The sequence below is a fragment of the Melospiza georgiana genome, chromosome 4 (genome assembly GCF_028018845.1).
Source record: "Melospiza georgiana isolate bMelGeo1 chromosome 4, bMelGeo1.pri, whole genome shotgun sequence".
NCBI classification, from domain to species: Eukaryota; Metazoa; Chordata; class Aves; order Passeriformes; family Passerellidae; genus Melospiza; species Melospiza georgiana.
Window position 1 is genome coordinate 67,342,718 of NC_080433.1, and position 19,312 is coordinate 67,362,029.

Genomic DNA, 19,312 nt, shown 5'->3' on the forward strand with positions numbered 1-19,312 from the left:
TGTCAAGAAGTCACCCTTGGTCTACTTTCTTCAAGGTAGCTTATCAAGTCTTGGTCAGCTGACCAAAGAATTGCACTTTCTTATAAGGGACTGAGCATTTCTTATTGCTATAGAAAGCCACTTAATAAAATAAGTCTATTTAAAACTAAGGTAAAAATAATTTCTCCGATAGACAGTCTTTTTTTATTTTATTTTTCAGATGTCAGAAGAAACATTTTTGTTTGTCTGACCTGAATTTATGGAAAAACGTCTGTCAGATGACTGGATGCTGTAGAAAAGTCTGCTGGGAGAATCTCCATCATCAGGATCTCTAGCTGTCATATTGGCAACACTGGTCCCTGGGCTTTGCTCCTCTGGAATCCGGTATATTCTTTGTTTTCTACAAGATAAAATTCAGCAAAGCACGCATCTTTTTTGTAAGGGCAGCTGATTACAGACTTAGCTGAGAAGCCAAGTGTAGCAGCAGAGCCATGGCTGGGCTGCTGGGCTCAGAGATGGCTATTTGCATGTCTGGATAAATATCCCATCCATGGGTTCTGCCAGATGGACACGCAGCAGTAGCTGAACTGGCATGTGGTCGTGGCACAGCCACACAAGTAAGTATTCTTCCTCTGCAACTTTTCCACAGTAAAAGCAATTTGACTTTCACAGGACCATGGAAGCTGCACAGGTAGGAGGCCATTAAGTCATGTCATCCATCTCCCTAAAGAGCCACCAGCTCAAAGAGCCATTTCCTTTAATTCCCTCATTTTGCAAGAGAAAAGCAAAAATTACAAGTAATGTAGTTAATCATCTTTTGGAATGGGTGCTGGAGCCTTCTGGGGGGCAACAGTATTACAGAAAAACTGAATTGTTGCTGCAGTAGGCCAAGGCAGGAAGGAGCACTCTTCTGGGTGCCTAACAGATGAACATGCCTCAAACTCCCAGCAGCATCTGTCTGTCTGATGCATTTTACACTGGGAAAATGGTTCTCTACTAGTGCTGGTTGGTATGACAGAGCTCTCAAATTTCCCATGAATTGAGTTTTATTGGTCAAATATGGCCTGGCAGGCAATTGTGCAGGATTGATTACAGTGGTGGCAGTTTGATGTTCATATGGGTACTCAGGTGGACAATTTCAGTACTTGTACCACATGTGAAAATAGGCATGGGCCAGGACAAAAATGGTGCAAGGAATTTTAGATGACTGATTGATATTACTGAAGCACACACGAACTCACGTGCATCTCCTAATTCTAGAACTCAAAGGGAGTTGAAGGTCCTCAAGAGTTCAAAAAACATTAGAAGTGTGTTTCAAGACTAAATACTTTTTACACTTTTAAAACATGCTATGCTACCACTTAGGTAATTGCCTGCTCTGTAGTTCCCAGCACAGGAAGACGTGAGTCCTTTGCTGTTCTCTGAAGACACACATCATGGAGCACTCAGCAATTGGAGCAGAGAATTGCAGAGACAGAACAGAAGATCCCATGTCTCAAGATCTCCACTCACAATTTCAAAAATGGTTATGGAGACACGCTGTCTTCAACTGTTCTGTCAGTTCATATGAAAAGAGGCAAGCATACAGGAGAGAAATCACAGAGGGTTTTCCCAGTAAAAACACCTAACTTACAGCCAGAAGAAAACAAGGAGGTTATGAAGCCTACTGTGTCAGTTATTTATGAAGTTTCTGGTCTTGGCATTGAGTCCCTTCCTTCCTTGTTCTCCTGCTGCTTCCAGAGTCACGCAGAAGGAAACAGATCCCACTCACTCCCACAGCTCTAAGTGGTTTTGGCCCAAGGCAGGAAACTCCCCAGGCCCCCTGGGACCCCAACTCCAACCTCTCTGTGAACACCAAACTCACCCCAGCTCCACCCTCACAGCCCTACAAACCCTTCTGCACCCTGGTTGTTATCCATCCCCACCAGATATTTTGGGAAGAAATGGGGCATTACTGGGCACACCCCCATAGCACAAAGCACCAGTACAGCTGGGGAGGAGCTGGGGCCACTTCCTACACAGCTGTGTCTGGCATGTGTCCTGCTGTCCATCTGTCTGCCACCTGCCAGTGGCTTTGTACAGGATGGCTCTAGCAGACCTTTTAGTGGCTGCCATGTAATTGCAAAGGAAGCATATGCTTGTTTTCTTGTCTTCTCCTGTGTTTTCCCGACTCCACAAGTTTTCCACTGATTTTAACAGCAACAATTTCAAAAGGATGAATGCCAATGTAGTGTTGTGAACACCAAAACCAGATGTGCTTGCAAATACTATGGGAACAATTAAAAAGACTCTTTGAAACTCTGTTATTGACAGCTATGATTGGGGTAAAATAAAGGAGGTTTGCTAACTCCTTGAGTTTCCCCAGCTCTTACCCAGCACTGATTATTACTATGTCAGGCAGTACTCAGCCCCAGCATGCAGCTCTCATTGTAGCAGGGGACAGACCATACATGGGCATATTAAGGATACATCATCAAGTGCAATTTAATCTAAAGTTCTTTACAAACTGAGCTGCTCTTTTTGATCTGTAGTGCCAATCTAAAAGGGAGAAGATTCAAACCAATACCAGACTCTTTTTGTGCTACGAGTCTTAGATGTTACAGATTCTCAAGTCACTCCAGTTTTTACTAATTCAAACAAGTGGATAAATATTTAAAAGAGCTCTTTTAGCATTCCAGACACAAGGATCAATACACAAAAATGGCAATATTAGGAGGGAATAATCAGTCTAGAACACAATGTGCAGACATTGGCACTTGGAAGAAGATTCCTTATGATGCCTTAAGTTTTCAGCTTTCATATTTTCCAGATACTGCATTAGTATATAACTCTGAACTTCATATAAAGTGTTAGCAAGTTCTCTTCACAGTTCAATTAGACAAAACAATCCTTCTTCAGCTTGAGAACTAAGGACACCATTGCAGCTTCATGCCCCAAAAGGATAAAAAACAGGGAACTGGGGAGAGCAATCTGGGAGGATGGGACTTCATAACCTGAAGGTGTAATTGGACAATGAACCCCAATATGTAAATGGAATGAAACCTCTAAAAGTGTGAAAACTCATGATCAGTTGTCCATCTTGGGTGTAGCCTTGGCTGAGCTCTTGTACTGCCCAGGGTGTATCCTCTGAAGGCCTTTTAATGAATACCCACTTTATTCCTTTAACTCTGCCTAGCCTCTGTTCTAGGCAGCCTCCCAAGGCATCACTCCTGCTTGCAGAACTACAGTAACATGGAATGAGTTATTAATGTTGTTTATTGCAGACATGAGGTTCAAGTATTAAGTAGGTAGCAAAAAAATATAAAATCAACAGCAACAGCAGCAACAATTCATGACTATTTCTAAACTTTAATTCTTTTGTTTCTTCAGATTCTTCACCCCTTTATCCACCAAGGTCCAGATCATTGGCCTCAGCCCAGGAACCATGCCTTGCTCTGGATCGAGACAATACCCAGAAGATTGTTCCAAACAAGTGGCTGGAACCTCCTGGCATGATGGCCCCAGGTGCTATCCTGTCTCCACTGTTGCAGTGGTGGCAGGAGAAGAACCATCATAAATATTCTCAGCAGGGACCTTGTAGAGTCTCACAACCAGGAGACACAATGACAGTGCCTTGAATCCCATCAGTGTCTCATGCAAGTGACACAGATAAATCAACAACAGAGTCAGATCAGCTGTAGTAATTGTCAAGCTCCTGCTTCAGAAACAACCATCCATTGTGCTTTCCAGAGCAAAACAGCCTGCTTGTAGCACATGCATATTTGTTCCCATTTTTCTAAATTCTTAATATATCCTGACTCCATTAGCCTTCAAAAGCTATTTCTGACTTGTGTGTTATGACACAATTTCCTGCTTATGACACAGTAAGAGACAACAACGTTTCAAAGATCACCAGGATTGTTTACAAGTGTGTCTGGGAAGAGAAGACTGATCAAAAGGGAGACCTTTTCATGTCTAGACATTTCTGCATGAATAAACACAATTATGGTGAAATGCCCACCTGCATAAGGAGAACCCTATATGATTGTATTCACACCGGGTGAAATTAACCTCCTTGTCTGAACTTGTCCATGAATCTTTGTGTAGCTTTAACCTCTGTAAGTGCTAACAAGTAAAACAAGCTTGTTTGGCTGTTCTTAGTGTAAAGAAAGAGCCTGGAAAACTTTCAACTATTAACAATACAAATAAGAATAAATGAGTGACATCAGGACAAAGCTTTCCAGTATAAGAATAGGAATTATAGCAAAACTAAAATACTTTTTTCAGTCATATTTTGTTGTCATATGTTAAACCCTCCCACTGGTGCCAAAGCAGTAAACCTGAGAAAACACCTACATTTTGAGAGCAATGGAAAATTTTTACTCACGTGGTAAAGTAAGGCCTTTCATCATTGATGTTAATTATATTTATATTCACTGTTCTAGTTGAGTTGAGTCCATCTGGATCTGTCACTGTTATATTTAAGAAGTAACTGTTAAATAAGAAAAACAGAACAAGAATCATTCTGTGTATGTCAGAAAACATTTCTCTGGATACTATAAGCTAATAGGCCATGGGAATAAAATACATTCTCACCTATGTGGATCTTTCTCATAATCAAATTCTTTTGTGGAAAAAATGGCTCCACTTTCACTGATTGAGAATGGTGCTGTTGCAGGGACCAGTGAATACTGAAATGAGGAGAACAAGAAATTAGTCTTTTTACCTTTAAACATCTCTCCATTCGTTCCTATCATTGCAGAACAGGGAAAGTTAGGGAGGGTCAGGCACCACAAAAACAACCTGCAAAAGCCTCTGAGCAGATCTGGCCAAGGGTGTAAGAGCATTTCTTTATTTGCAGCTTCCTATACCACAAAAACAACCTGCAAAAGCCTCTGAGCAGATCTGCCCAAGGGTGTAAGAGCATTTCTTTATTTGCAGCTTCCTATACCTCAAAAACAACCTGCAAAAGCCTCTGAGCAGACCTGCCCAAGGGTGTAAGAGCATTTCTTTATTTGCAGCTTCCTATGCCTCAGAGGTGTCAGGGGTTGGAGGGCACATGGAGCTCCCTGCCATTGCTTTCACACGCAAAGCTGAGCTGAACCCTCCCAGCTCTGCCTCCCTCCTCACCAGCCCAGCTTCACTGGGCAAAGGCTGAGCACAGACTTCAGGCTAATTGCTTTAATGAATAACACTAAACATTGAAGCAGCATCTTCAGGTTCAGTTCTTGAATGTACTGTATTTTATAAAGCCAAACTAAATAAAGCAAATTCTTAGCTAAATGCACTTACTTTCCCCCAGCTACCAATGTATCTTTCTCCGCAAGTTTTTCTAAATACCATGAGTATTTTCAGATCAGCCAACACATTTTCATAACTGAAGGTAGGTGACAGTTTGTCCTGGGATTGTCCAAAACCTGATATTCATTTGCCTTGTGATTTCCCTACTGTCTCATTTAAGAGAATTTAAATTGTGATACAGAAGGTTAAAATTTTTACTTACTTTTAGTCACTCTCATCTACAAGAAACATTTTGTAAGCCTTTTTTAAATTTTAAATTCACAATTTTTACTGTGTCTCTGATTAATTATATCAAATTCTGCCTTCAATATCCCTTAATTTTGGAAGGCTGAGAATTTAAAATATAGTTCATGTCCAAGCATTAAGGCTGCTTTTTCTTAGTTTAGTACTGAGAATGCTTCTTTTTTTTCCAGATTAAAACTTTTCCTGTGTTTCTGATAAGGAAGGAAGTTGTTGAAAGATGATGGTAATTCACATTTCGGACACAGCAGATTATACAGTCTCTGGAGTTTTTTGTTTAATACAACTTACTTTGAGTTTTGCGTTTTCGGGATCAGCTGCATCAACTCGGTAAATGCGTTCTGGAGGTGCCCCTTCCAGCACATAGATCATCACAGCTGCATGGATGTAAGACTAAGTGTTATCTGAATAAAGCAAAGGGCACAGCAGCAAAGAGACTGATGCACTGAAGCTGTCAGGATGTATTACTGCCTGCTGCTTCTTCTCTCTTCACAAGTGTAATTCCAAAATCATCACAAAGTTCACAGATACTCAAAGGATCAAAAGAAACCAATTACATATCTGTAAACGGGCAACCACCATTGCAATATGAATTGTCCCTCCAAGGCAAAGACTGATCTTCCCTGATGGCCTATCTTGAGTTGCTCACAGGTTATGGAGTAAATTGTGCATTTGGGCTACATCTGTGGGTTTTTTACCCTGCAGATGGGAAGAATACAATCCGTACTAGGTCCTCCCCACCATCCCCTTCCTGACCACACCCAGTGCCCTGTCAGGAGAGCTCAGAGCCTTTCCTCTTCATTTCTGCTTTTCCTTTACACCTGTGAGGCAGATAATTAGCAAATGGTCTGCACTGATTTAAAGGCTTGCTTTGCTAAGGCTCATAATTCAGTGCAAGGTACATTCCTTTCCGTGCCAGGGATTCTCACAGCTGGGCTATCCCACACTGGACCACTGGCAACAGGCTCATCTCTCCTTGGGCAGAGCAATTAACAGGACAACAGATCTTCAGATCACATCATTTGCTTTATGCCCTTTTGTGTCTGCTGGATCTGCTCTTTCTGGACTATTAATTTCCACTGTGACCCCTACTGACTGCTGGTCCTCATCAGAGCAGTGGGAATCCCAGAGCAGCGTAATGAGCTGTTCCCAGAGGACAACAACATGAATACGAAGTTTAATGAGAGGGAGATGCTTTTTCATAAACAGCAAATGTGCAATTAGTGTCTAATTGTGGCTGGTACTGTTAACTAAAGCCACACAGTCAGACAGATCAGACATCTGTGCTCACCAATTTATGGCAGCTCTAGCTGAGAGTTAAGCTGATGCCTTTATTTGTAACAAGCTCCCACGTTGTGTGTTTCATGCTGTGTCGATCCCTCCAAGTGTCAGATTTAATTATTATTAGGTTCCAGTGGCACCCATGATATGCAAGACATGAGCTATACCGAGAAGATGACACAGCCTCTTCCCTGGGGGAAGCTAATTTGCTTTACAGACTAAGTATTGAATGGAATCAGGGATGTCACTGTGCTCAGGAGGCATCAGTGAGGAGGGCTGAATGTGAGCAGGCTGCTCTGAACACATCCCTGAGCAGCAGGAAAAAGTGCAGCCAGCGTGGTCAGTGCAGACCTGGGGGCTAGCAGCCAGCTCTGAGTACCTGCCACAAAGGGGTCACAGTTTAGCATTTTCAGATTTTTTAAAATTGAATATTGAAGTATGCTTGGCCATACAGTGCTGTTAGAATAGCAAAAGTGTTCAAACAGGCTCTCAGTATTTTATGTAGTGAACTGAACTTTTCTGTCTGCACATGAACACATAATAAACAAATCATTGTATTCTGATGCATCTGGTACAATTTTTGCGGGTCTTCTTCATTAGTAAATAAGCAAGGTAAGATCTCAGGGAGTAAGACATTTATTACCCATCCTTTCTGTCAATGGCAGTGTCACTCACACCAGGTACAGCAGGACTGGCAAAGCCTGCCCTGGCCACAGCTGCAGCCCAGGCTCCCCAGCCCCATTCCTAAGGCTGCTGCACATTCCTCCCCTGGCATCTTTGCCCCTGGTCTAAAAGTAAACTTGGTTAACATCAACTGCCCCATGTGAGAGACAGAGCTCTCTGCCTCTTTCCATTTGTACCACCATAGATCACAGGCTCTGAGGTCTCATTCTTAAGACTGATTTCCAACTTACTTCTCATGTGAAAGTGTAAACGCAATATGCAAATATAAAACATCTGCAAAGGAAGGTTTTTATGGTTTTCCCACAGAAATTCTTGCACATATGATATGCACTTGTTAAAAATATCTTGCTTGTCCAAATCAGTCCAGTTTCCCACTAACTACATACTCAATGGTTATAATCCCAGAAAACTCCAATTTTCTAATTTTAAAAAATATGCATTTATTGGTATATTTTTTCCTTTAGTTCTTCAGCTGCTTCAAAATGGTTAAATAATTTTTTTAAAAAACTTCAAGAAAAATAAAAGGGCATCTCCAAAGGTGAAGCATACCAACTCTTGGTGTAAAACAAAGCTCTAATAAAAACAGTGTCCTGTTTCTCCCTTGTTTTCCTAAAGGAAAATGCCTAGACTACCATACCTACAGGCACTGTATGAGATCAATTTTTTTAAGCTTATGTCATCTTTTCAAGTATTGTTCTTTTCAAATTCTATCATCATCTTACTTTGAATTGCCATATTTCCTCGAAATACAGGATGTTCATTTTTATCTGTTACATGAATAGTCAATATGTTAAGATCAGTTCTTCCAGTTGTATCTTCAACAAAAATCTGCAAATCAAAGCTCTTTGGCATAGTTTCATAATCAAGGACAGGGTTTCCAGTGGTAATAACCTGAAAATAAAAGATTATTATTAGCACATGATGCAACAGATGGAATTTACAGTCCAAATGAGTGAATACAAATAAAGGGACGCTAAATCTGTAAAGAGTGAGTGCTCAAGATAATCTTGTACTTGTTGGCACATTTCTCAACAGTGGCAAAAATGTCACAGCAACTGAGTAAAGAGACTAAAATGTTGTGTGGCTTCATGGAGTATCTCAAAGATCCTTTGTGTGAGGAGCAGTGTGAAGAGGAGGTAGCCCAGAAGAAACTGCCCTGCCTCACAGCTTTGCCATCAAGTTCAGGACTATATCTTGCAGGTACGTGTCTGTTTCAAGTGCTTTCCTTTCCACATGATGCTCCAAGACTGTTCAAGGTGTGATGAGACAGAATTCAGAGGAAGCCTTGCAAGACACAAGGGCAGCTTCACTTTTTCTGTGAATTAGGAACATGAGGAGGAAGAACTTTTACTTGAAATAAAGAGTGTGGAGGCAGGAGACCCTGTAGTCATGTAGTCTACCAGCTATCAGAACCTACCTTGTGTATCTGGGAGAAGACTTGCAGGATAATCATAGAAGAAGGAAATTTCATGGGTACATTATCTGAAAGAGGCACCAGAACTGTTTGGGGAAAATGCTGAACTAATTGAAAAGATAACCTAGGCCTTGAGTTTTGCAAGATTGATAAGGCAAAACTATTTTGTTTTGGAGACTTTATGTCAAAGGTGTCCAGCTCTGCATATTGCCTCTTAACACAGAATATGTACTAGCACAAGTACATATTCTATGAAAAAAAGTAAAGTGCAATCATTCTGGATTTAGGATGAGTCCAGAGGAACAGCAGGATGCTGAAAGTTGTATGCCTCAATCTTCACTGCTGAAACCAATAGATTTTCCCTTTCTTGGACAAGAAAGGAAAAGGTGACAGTTCCGTTTTTTGTGTGGCTAACAAACTGTGAAACTTGAACACAGTAGCAGGGTGCTGTGAAACTGGAGAAAGGAAAACTGATGGGGCTCATGAGTGTATGTGACAAGTAGCATGTCAGTGTATTTGCAATACTGAAGAATAAAGGAGGCTGAAGAGCTTCCAGAAGGAAAACAATGAAATAAATCCTTGGGTTTAGATGAGATGCTGTGGGCCAGAGGACAAACACAAAAGTGATGTCAGCACAGTTAGAAGACAGAAGTCAAAACAGAGACAAATAACAAAGAGTTGGAGGGGAGTGAAGAGAAGCACAAATGTTTTGTGCCTTCTGGTACATAAAACAGCTTCTGTCTGGAACCTCATGGATCTTTTTGTTAAAATACTGCAGGAGAAAATAACTGTGTCCTGGATGGTCTCCTCTCCTTCTACTGTACAGATACAAGTTTCCCATGAAAGTGAGGCTAACACAGAAGAAACATTCTAAAAAGCTTGTCACAACAGGGGAAAGCTTGATGTTCAAAATGAATATTTGATGGAGATCTAAATACCATAAACACACACAATGAATTCAACATTTGAAAGTGTCCAGTTCTAAGCAGAAGTTTTGTGTTCTGCAGATTATCCCTCCAATTCACAGCCAAATATTTTCATTGGTGATGTAACTACAGCCAGACTAAATGTGTCTAAATACACATCTCCCACCCTCCTTTATAAATGCCTTAGAAGTGAAGATGTGAATCTAAATTGCCTCTTTCTAAGTTGCTTTTGAAGCTTTTTGGGCACAGCATGCCACTGGTATAGGCTGTGAGCCAGAATTCACCTTCCCTTCAGGTAGGAGCAAAGCTTACTGATAAAGGCAGGAGTGCACACACTTGAAGCAGCTGCAGGCTTCATGAAGGGGGATCTAGAGTCACCCCTAAACTATCTAATGTCTATCCCTCATTCCACATGAGAATTTCGCTGCTTGCTGCTCCACCACCAATATATTCAGAGAGCACCACTAAGAGCACCCAGGCAGTTTCAGGCAGCAGCAGGTTTTTATACATTCCACACATCTTCTGCTCCTGAGAACCTTCAAATAGGAGTAAGGTGAGGAGTAAGGGACAGAACTGAGATCTCAGAAATTGTTACTTTCTCAGAAGTCTCAAAATATATCAAGAAACGTGATATTGCTGTCTGCTGCTGCAACAGGGCTAAATGTGCTTCATAAATACTGAAGAGCCTATTCTAGCAGGTACTTAGTAATCTCATAATTCATTCATGAAATACTGCCTTCTTCTATATCTTAACAAAGATATCATGGTAGAGCTGAGGTGTCTAGTTTTGGAACACATCACTTTTTGTGAAATATTGTTCAGATCTGCTACAACATGGCATAAGTAATTAAAAGTAGCAACCCTCATCAAATAAATTAACTAAAACCACCCATGTATTTATCCTTGCTTTATAAGTTGTAATTAGCACTCCTCTGCTAATTTGCAGAATTTGGATGTAGATTGCTTTATGACTTTTTCATGACTGATATTCACTGGCTCAAACTCTTTGTTCTATTCCTCCGAGTGACTTAGGGAATGTTGGAAAAAGCAACAGCTCAAGCAGAACACAAACAGGCTCACAGGCCATTCTGGTAATGTGGCTGTGGTATGCAATGGATACAAACTGGCACTTTGGAAGAAGCTCTCTCCAGTTTCCAGCTTTTTTGGCCATTCATTTTCATCCTTGTGTCACCCTCCACTGTTCTAGAACAATAATTTCTCCATCATCCTTGCCATGAAAAAAACCCTAGAGGGACTTTTTGTCTGTTTTTTCCCCTCCATATTAACTTCTCAGTCACACTCAATACGCAGCAATATAAATTCTTGTGTGTCACAACATAAGGATGGCATGGGATGGGACCAAGCAGGTGTATAAAAGGACTGAGGGGCTTTTTGGCAGCGGAAGGGATCACTTTAATTCAAAGTGCCAAAATAAAGCTTAGGAAGGGAGTCCTACATTATGGATTTTTCTGTCAGCAAAGCCACTTTAAGGGATGTATCCATTTCCTTCTGATTGTTACACAGGAGGGGAGGAAAGAGCATGAAGCAGAGTTTGGGGAGGTTTAGGTTGCACATCAGGCAAAGGTTTTTCACCCAGAAAGTGGCTGGACACTGGAACAGCTTCCCAGGGCAGTGGTCACAGCACCAAGCCTGGCAGAGTTAAAGGAGCAATTGGACAATGTTCTCAGGCACATGGAGTGACTCTTGGGGTGATCCAGGAGCTGGATTTCATAATCCTGAAGGAACCCTCCCAACTCAGCATATTCTATAATGCTATGGTTCTATGATCTCTTCAGCTGACCCAGTCCAGGTATTTGTACAGTCCCACCCTGTGCTTCACAGGTAAAGATGGCTTTTGTGAGAGGTTTTTTAACCATTTCACTGACCTGGCTGGGGAGCAGTGAAGAGCCATCAGAGCTGGCACAAGAGAGCTTTGTGCTCTGCTGGGAGTCTGGAGCATGGGAGACACAGCAGCTCCCTGCAGGCTCATCAAACCCCGGGCCACAGCCTTTCCTTTCCCAAATTTTCTCCCAGAATCACCAGCAAAGACAACTAGAAAAGAGCTGTTGTATCAGTTCTGTGAAAACCTGAACTTCCTTGGAAACACCCAGGAAAGGATATTCAAATCACCTTTTTAAGGCTCTGCACCATTTCTATCTGCATCTATTAAAGCCACCCTTCAGTGTCACTGTTCAGGCTCAGACGCACAAGCAAGTTGCAGTGGGATGACAAGTTATCATGCATCTGAACACTCATTGCCTGTGACAAATGTGAGATAATATTTGCTGATTTATTCAACAATGAAAATCAGCCTGAAGTAATGGAGATTACTCTGCATTTGCCACAGGACAAGAGCATGCAATGGATAGAGACAGGTCACAGATGTGTGGAAGGGTGATAACTCCTACGTCAAGATAACTTCCTCATGTGTCACAGCCTTTGTTCAGAATTAAAAATTACTTTGATCTAATTCAGTTTCATTTATTTTGGGAGTGAAACGAATTAATTTTAATTCTTGGTGAGAGTGGCCAAACAGAAGCTGAATGTGGTTTAACTAAGGCACTTTCATTTCACAGTGACTTCATAAATATTAAGCTGAAAAACTTTGGATAAAACCTCAAAACAGAAGCAGATCCTCCACATTCTTCTTCACCTCTTATTTTCTAAAAATCACATTTTTTCTATCACAGAACTAATGGAATTATTGTGATGAGTGATTTTTTCCTAGATGCAATTAAAAATCATAATTACTATTGCTATTCATCTGTCATATCTATTGCAGCATTTTTGAATACCACCACAGTCTGCATTTAAAATTCTTTTCTGATTAAAAGATGAGACATTGTGCACTGTCAGTGCTCAGTAATCCAGGAAACATCAGCCTACAACTGAAAATTACGCAAGTTAAACTGAAAACTCACCCTGAATTCAAGACCTCCTTTTGATACAATGTCAAAAGCTTCTGTGAGTGGATTTGAATTTACTATGGTGGGAAGAATTGCAACACCTTCAGAAGCCAATGGAGAAAGAGTCACAATAAAGTCATAGACTGCAACACCAGCTGCTGAGTTTTCTTCAACAGTGCTTGTTGCAGGTAAGCCCTGAAGCAACTGGGATCTTCTTCCTGCAGAGGAAAATGAATGCAAAATTACTTGAGCTAACAAATACACAGCTTTTGTCAAGAGCTGCCATTAAGGAACACAAAAAGCCCTGACTCTCTTTTTACCTATGAATGGGGACATGTGGTAGTAAATCCAGAATTAATGGCAAAAGAATCCATCTTTTCTGTAATTCAGCCCTATAGTATTGTCATCTAGAGTGGTCATTGTCAAAGTATTATTTTGCTGCATCATTTGCCTTCATATATGTCTTTGTACAGAAGCAAAGAAGCCCAAAACGTTTCTATTTTTCATTTTGCTCCCTGTACTAATTCTTGCCTCTGCTCACTGTTACATGAAGTACCTTGGATCACACAGACTCAGATACCAAAGAAGCAATGTTTTTTTTGTGGACTACACTATCTGCAGCACCTATTTCCTCCATTTTCCCTCTTCTAATTCTTTCTACAGCAGCTGTGTGCAAGCCTGGCTCTTGAGCAGTGTGATTTCATAACAATTTCAGGGGTGTACTGTCATGTCTCCTGCTTTGAGCAAGGAAGAGCAACCTGGAGTCTTTGGAGAAGATGCAGGCCCACAAAAGCACCCTATGGTTCAAAACTGCATGGGAGCTGCACATGCTGGTGAGGCATCCACAGATTTGCACAAGCTCCTCACTTGTCCAGACCTCTGGATTCCCCAAACCTTTTGCTTTCTCTGTCATTTAGCTTCTAGTTTTTGGTATTTTTGACAAAGGCCTGCTGTGCTTCATCTTATGAAGAAAACATAAATCAGGGCTGCTTTTGATGCCCTGAAACAACACTTCAGTAATCTCATATCCCTGAACCAGCAACGTACCTCAACACCAGACTGTGGCAGGGGCGACTCTTGCTTGGGGATGGATGCTTCACTGGCTCATCCAAAACACTCTCCAAGAAAGCTGGCTGTGTTCAGCCAAACTTCTACACATTGTGGCAACAGGGAGACAGATACTGCCCACTGTGATCATCCAAATTTCCTGCACACTCTGTGCCAAGAGGGAGACAGATAGTGTCCACTCAAGGGTCTGGACAGGCTCTTCATACACCAGCAATTACTGTGGCAAAAGCTCCATGAAGTCTTTTTTTTTTTTGCTGCTACAGAAACTGGTCTGAGACCATTAGAGCTGCATGGAGATTCTCATGATCCCACACTGCAGATACTGCAGGTTCCTGGGTCACTGACCCAGCTGGGATTACTTGGGCATTCATGGAAAAAATTACACTGGAGATAACCTAGAGGTACAGGGTGGGATGTGGGACACTGTGAGGTGGGAAATGCCTGAAAGATTTAATCTGAACAGGTCAGTCTGACACCCTGGTGGGACTGAGTTCAGCTGAGCTGTTACTGATTTATGTCAGCAGGAGCAAGACACAGTGAAGGACCAAGTTTTTATTGCTGTTATTACAAATTCTGGAAAACACCATCAACAAAAATCACCCATGCAAATGAGGCTGGGCTGAGAGGGGCTTCTGGAGATACATTTCCATAAGTGGAGCTGAACTTCAAATGTAATCTCCTGTGGACAGTACTTGATGAATTCAGTTCACTTATCAAGCCACAGTTCATTAATGGAAACCATTTATACAAGCAATGAAATAACTTACAGTATTTAGAAATATAGAAAGGAGTTGCTATTTTTGTGTTATGTCCAAAGATTGCATTGGCCCTTTATTCAGAATTTGTCTTTCTAAATCAAAAGTTCTAACTTCTTGCTCTTCATTTTAACTGAAATTTTAGGTGCTGCATCTGAATGGCGGCTTCTTTTTCCAACCAATTTTACAAAAACTCTCCTTCCATATTCACAAATCCTTGCTTACCTCTTTACTTTGCAGACCAAAATATTTCTGTAGCAATTTAACACATTATTTATCAGAATTATCAATGAAAATAATTGACAAATTATGAGTCCAAGACAAAGCAATAATGAGATTGTTTTGGAGAAGTTTATGTATATTTAAGACTTATTTATCTGTGATGTTCCAGTCTTTAGAGTGTGCTTGAGTAACACCCTCAAGATTTTCTCTATCCACAACCACGCAGGTTAGAAAAATGCTATTTTTCAAAGAAAGCTGAAAGTGGCAGGCAGGGTCCTAATCACAGTTTTGGGAACATCAGGAAAACCACTGAATACTGAGAGGCTCCTGAGGGATGGCAGAGCTCTTACAGCTCCTTGAGAGCCAAATGACCCTACCTGGGCAGGTGCCTACAGCAACAGCAGTGCTTCATGTGCCACCCAGACTTCAGACAGCTTGAAGATCTGCTAGGTTGCTAATGTGAAAATACTCATATTGGCAAATCTCCCATGCATTTACACTGATCAAAGTTAGTCATGTCATACTAGGAATATTTTCCACAACTTTCTCTCTGTTTGGCACAGTTAGATTGCTTGTTTTACTTTATCAAAGAGAAATGTTATCAATATCTGAAAGGAGGATGCTGGACTATAACCCACAGTTATTGTTTCTTGGAGAGCTGACCTCCTTTCCCACTCCAGTGCTGACACACTGGGCAGTGGCTATTAGAAATGAAGTGCCTCATCCAAAAAAAGAGTTTTATTAAAGAGTCATATTCTCTTCATTATACTGCTGTAACCACAGAGCCCAGTCTATTTCAGTCAGAAAATAATTGTTGCTTGATTTTTCCCATCTGTGTCTGATCCCTAAATATGTATTATAAAGTTCCCTAGAGAAAGTATAACAGCCAACAGTGTTCTAATTTTAGCAGCATAATGAAATCATGTCCTTACCAGATACTACTCCCAGCAAAATTAGGAAAAGGAGCATGCTCTTCATTGTCTTTATGACCCGTCCTTCATGTTCCCAGCATGCAAACTGAAGGAAGATCACAGTATGTTTTCCCCAGTTTACATCAGCTCCATCTAAATTCTTCCTCTTTTTCATGTTGTGCAGTGAGAAATGAAACAAAGGACCTGTGTCTCCAAGGGAGTTTCCAAACACCACCAGCTTGTTTGCTCGTCAGGGAGCTGCTCCTTGCTGACACTTCATTCACAGCCCTGGTCTGTACTGGGGAAAACAGTCATTAATTGTCCTTCCACTATAATCATCTTATTCAATGAAGCATTGTGAAGAGAATCTAGTATGTTTTAAATCTGGAAATACCATGTTGCTTTCACCACTCCAGCAATGATGTGCTCTCTTCACCCACCAGAATCAATTACTCATGGTTTTTACCCAAACCAGGAATCTGAAGGTTTTCTTGTTTTTCAGAACATCTCTCAGAACACAGATACTACACACCTGGAGGTGAGGCATGTGTACATGATGAAGTTTGTACATGATGCAGCTTCGCTGCAGCTGTCTCAGGAACACCATGGTTCCCCACAGAAGTGCACTGGTTCCCTGAGATTAGGAATTTAACTTGCTAGCTCACAATACAGCCAACTTTTTTTTTTTTTAAACTAAGGACAGTCCTAGTGTTAGTTCCTGGAGCATGGGAGAGAAGTGACATGAATACTGGAACTGGGTGCAGTATAGGGGCATTAGAATTCACTCATAGAATAATTTAGCCTGGAAGGGACCTCTGGAGGTCACCTAGTCAAATATCCTGCTCAAAGCAGGCTTAATTAAATCAGGTTGCTCAGGGATTCATCAAGTTGATTCTCAACACCTCCACACAAACTTAGCAGCTCTGCTAAGAGGCAGAATTTTGAGATTCAGATTTAACACAGCTGTGGAGAAACCTGACTGAATTGTGATCTCAGCTGGCACCTCTGGATGTTTCTGCACGACCCTCTGTGGTTGTCCCACTGAAAGCTGACAGCAGCTCAGAAAGTTCTGTGCCTTGCTTCTGTGTTTTGTGTAGCATGATCCTGTTAATTGAACATGCTGAGCATGAGCAGCCAGTTTAACACCAGGGCAGGCACTGCCTGTGCCTGCTGCAGTCACCTCAGGCTATGGCACCTGTGTATGGTACCTGTGAATTCTGCTGGAAAAGATGCATCAGTAAAGCCTGTTGATTGGAACTGAACCATACCTGCGTATCAGATACTGATCTGAGGAATCATGAGAAGTACTCATTTTATGGCTAATCTGCATCTATTTTAAAGTGCTTCTAGGACCTTGTAATGGTTTGAAGTGGATGTGGCCACACGATATCATTTGGGAGCACAACCTGTAGTACCAAGGAAGCTGATCTTCCTTCGTCCCAGGAAATGTGTGCCTAGACTTCACATTAGTAAAGAAAGTGTGTGGAAAGTCTCACTCTCAAATTACCTAGTTATGCTGATAATAATGTAAATATATTTATAGTGTCAAAAAATTCTAACATGTCCCTTTGCCTGCCAGCTCTTTGCCCATCCCTTCATATGCACTTCCTGAGTTCACAAGGAAGCTTTTGATGTGACAGGATGCCTCACAAAGATGAGGTCTGTGTGCACAGGCATGAATCGGGCTTGTACACTGTGATGTCTTGTACAGTGATCTTCTACTAATTACCAGAACACTGTTAAACTGCTGCTAGCTTTATTTCGTCCTTTTAGTTGTAATGTGTAACCTATCCCATTATAAGCCTGTTTCTTTAGGTCTTGAAAAAACTACAGAAACATCTGGGATAAATTTCAAAGTCTTTCAGGATTTCTAAATTTGTTTAGGATCTGCTTTGAGGGATAGGACTGATTCCATCCTATACTCTGGATAGACAAGACTTCTTCAGAACTCATAGGTCACAATTTCATCCTTTATTTTCTTTCTTTTCTTCTTAGGCTGGGTTTTGGTGGGGAGAAGGGGGAATTTGGTTTTGGTGTGGCTTTTTTTTGTTCCTAAATAAATATAAATATATTTAAAATATGTTATATGTATTATATATATCTTTATGTATTTATATTTATAAATATATTTCTCAGCTTCTTTGTTTTGATCCTCTTTCTGAAAATGTGCACAGATCTAATTTCAGCAAGGATTCAAAGTCCATAAACATAAACCAGACATTATTTGTGATACAAACACTGCAGAGAGCTACAGGAGACATGTATGGGAAAGGCATCAGGAATGCACACGTGCTTGCAATGCTATCCTGTCCCTAACTTCACCTGGAAATGCAATGGGTAATTGTTTCAGGTACTAAGTAAATACCCATAGAGCAGCTAATTTCTGCATTCCCTCTAGATATGTCTCCAGGGCTTTCAAGTAGTTCCTGTTAAGCCTCATGGTTCAAGCCTGTTGTGAGGAGACTAAAGGTGACCGTGGAGATGAGGGGAGAGCCAAGCAAGCCCGCAGGAGGGGCAGTGTGGAGAGCAGCTCATCTGGGTGGAGTAAGGGAGAGCAGAAAGGGCTCGGACTCTTTCTTCTTCCTTGAGTCACTTCCAGTGTGTCCCTTTACTTCCCTCAGATCCCTCAGTTCTTGTATTCCTCCAAGTGGATTCCTGTGGTTCTCAGATTCCACCTGCCAGGCTGTGAGGCATGAGGTGAAAGGGCAGCCAGAATTAAAAGAGAGCCTAGAAGAGGTTGAAAATCAAGTAGAGAAAAGCATGGGAGCTGGTTAGGAAAAGGTGAGCAAGGCAGAAATTCACTGGCCAGTCTAGAAACAGCAGCATTTACCCTCTAAGGAGATCAGGAATGAGCTTCCTGGGAATATAAAGCAACTAGATGAAGAGAGGTCAAGGCAACACAAGGAAGAATACAACTAGGGAGTTTTCAGGCAAAATAGAGGGAAGATTAATTTTGGAGCAAACAAAGGGGACAAAAAAAAAAGTTTTTTGTAATTCTCTGGTTTTCAAGATAATTTGCAACTTTATTTGGGTTCTTTGGAGCAAAATAAAATGTACTTCTGAAAAAAAGTCTTCTGGACAAGCAGGTAAAATGGAGAATATGAGGAAGATGCAACATCTTTCAAGAGATTAAAGAATCCTGGTTCCAAGGAAAAGATCAACAGATGAGAGTATGATAGAAGGCACTGGTCTGTGCTGAAAACAAGTCCTCCCATTGCTCCAGCAGTTATACACCCAAGAAATGAAAGCATTTGCCAGAGAAGAAGGAATCCTGAGTCTGTCTTTTGCAACAAAGAATTTGAGCACTTATTTTAGGACCACTGGGAATATGGAAGGCATTAAGGTAGCAGAGATTTTTCTGATCTATCCCATTCCCTCTGCTTCATCTAGAAAGTGTGGTCTGAGGCAAAAAGATGATTACAAGGACACGAATTAAAGAAAGCTCCAGAGGTACTTGAATGCTCCAATGTAAAGATCAAGTGACAACAGCAAAGCCACACAGAAACTCCAGAAAAGACAGAGGTCCTAGTCCAACGCCCAAGCTCAATCATGTCAACTGTAAGACACCATGACTGCAAAAACCACATGGTTGCTAAATATTTTTCTCTTTAAGAAGTTCTTGTGCTGCTTAAAAATACTGTATTTT

At 41.2% G+C, this 19,312-nt stretch overlaps 1 protein-coding gene across 1 annotated transcript in view; it reads right to left on the reverse strand.

Annotated features, from left to right (window-relative positions):
• Positions 1-15,733, reverse strand: part of CDHR3 (cadherin related family member 3) — a 34,883-nt gene extending 19,150 nt beyond the window's left edge. The window contains exons 1-7 of the mRNA XM_058022817.1: positions 15,688-15,733; positions 12,726-12,928; positions 8,187-8,355; positions 5,791-5,876; positions 4,555-4,649; positions 4,346-4,450; positions 231-379 (exon numbers count right to left, since the gene is read on the reverse strand). Of these exons, the coding sequence (XP_057878800.1) occupies positions 231-379; positions 4,346-4,450; positions 4,555-4,649; positions 5,791-5,876; positions 8,187-8,355; positions 12,726-12,928; positions 15,688-15,733 (853 nt within the window). The remainder of the gene's footprint in view (positions 1-230; positions 380-4,345; positions 4,451-4,554; positions 4,650-5,790; positions 5,877-8,186; positions 8,356-12,725; positions 12,929-15,687) is intronic.
• Between the last annotated feature and the right edge of the window lie 3,579 nt (positions 15,734-19,312).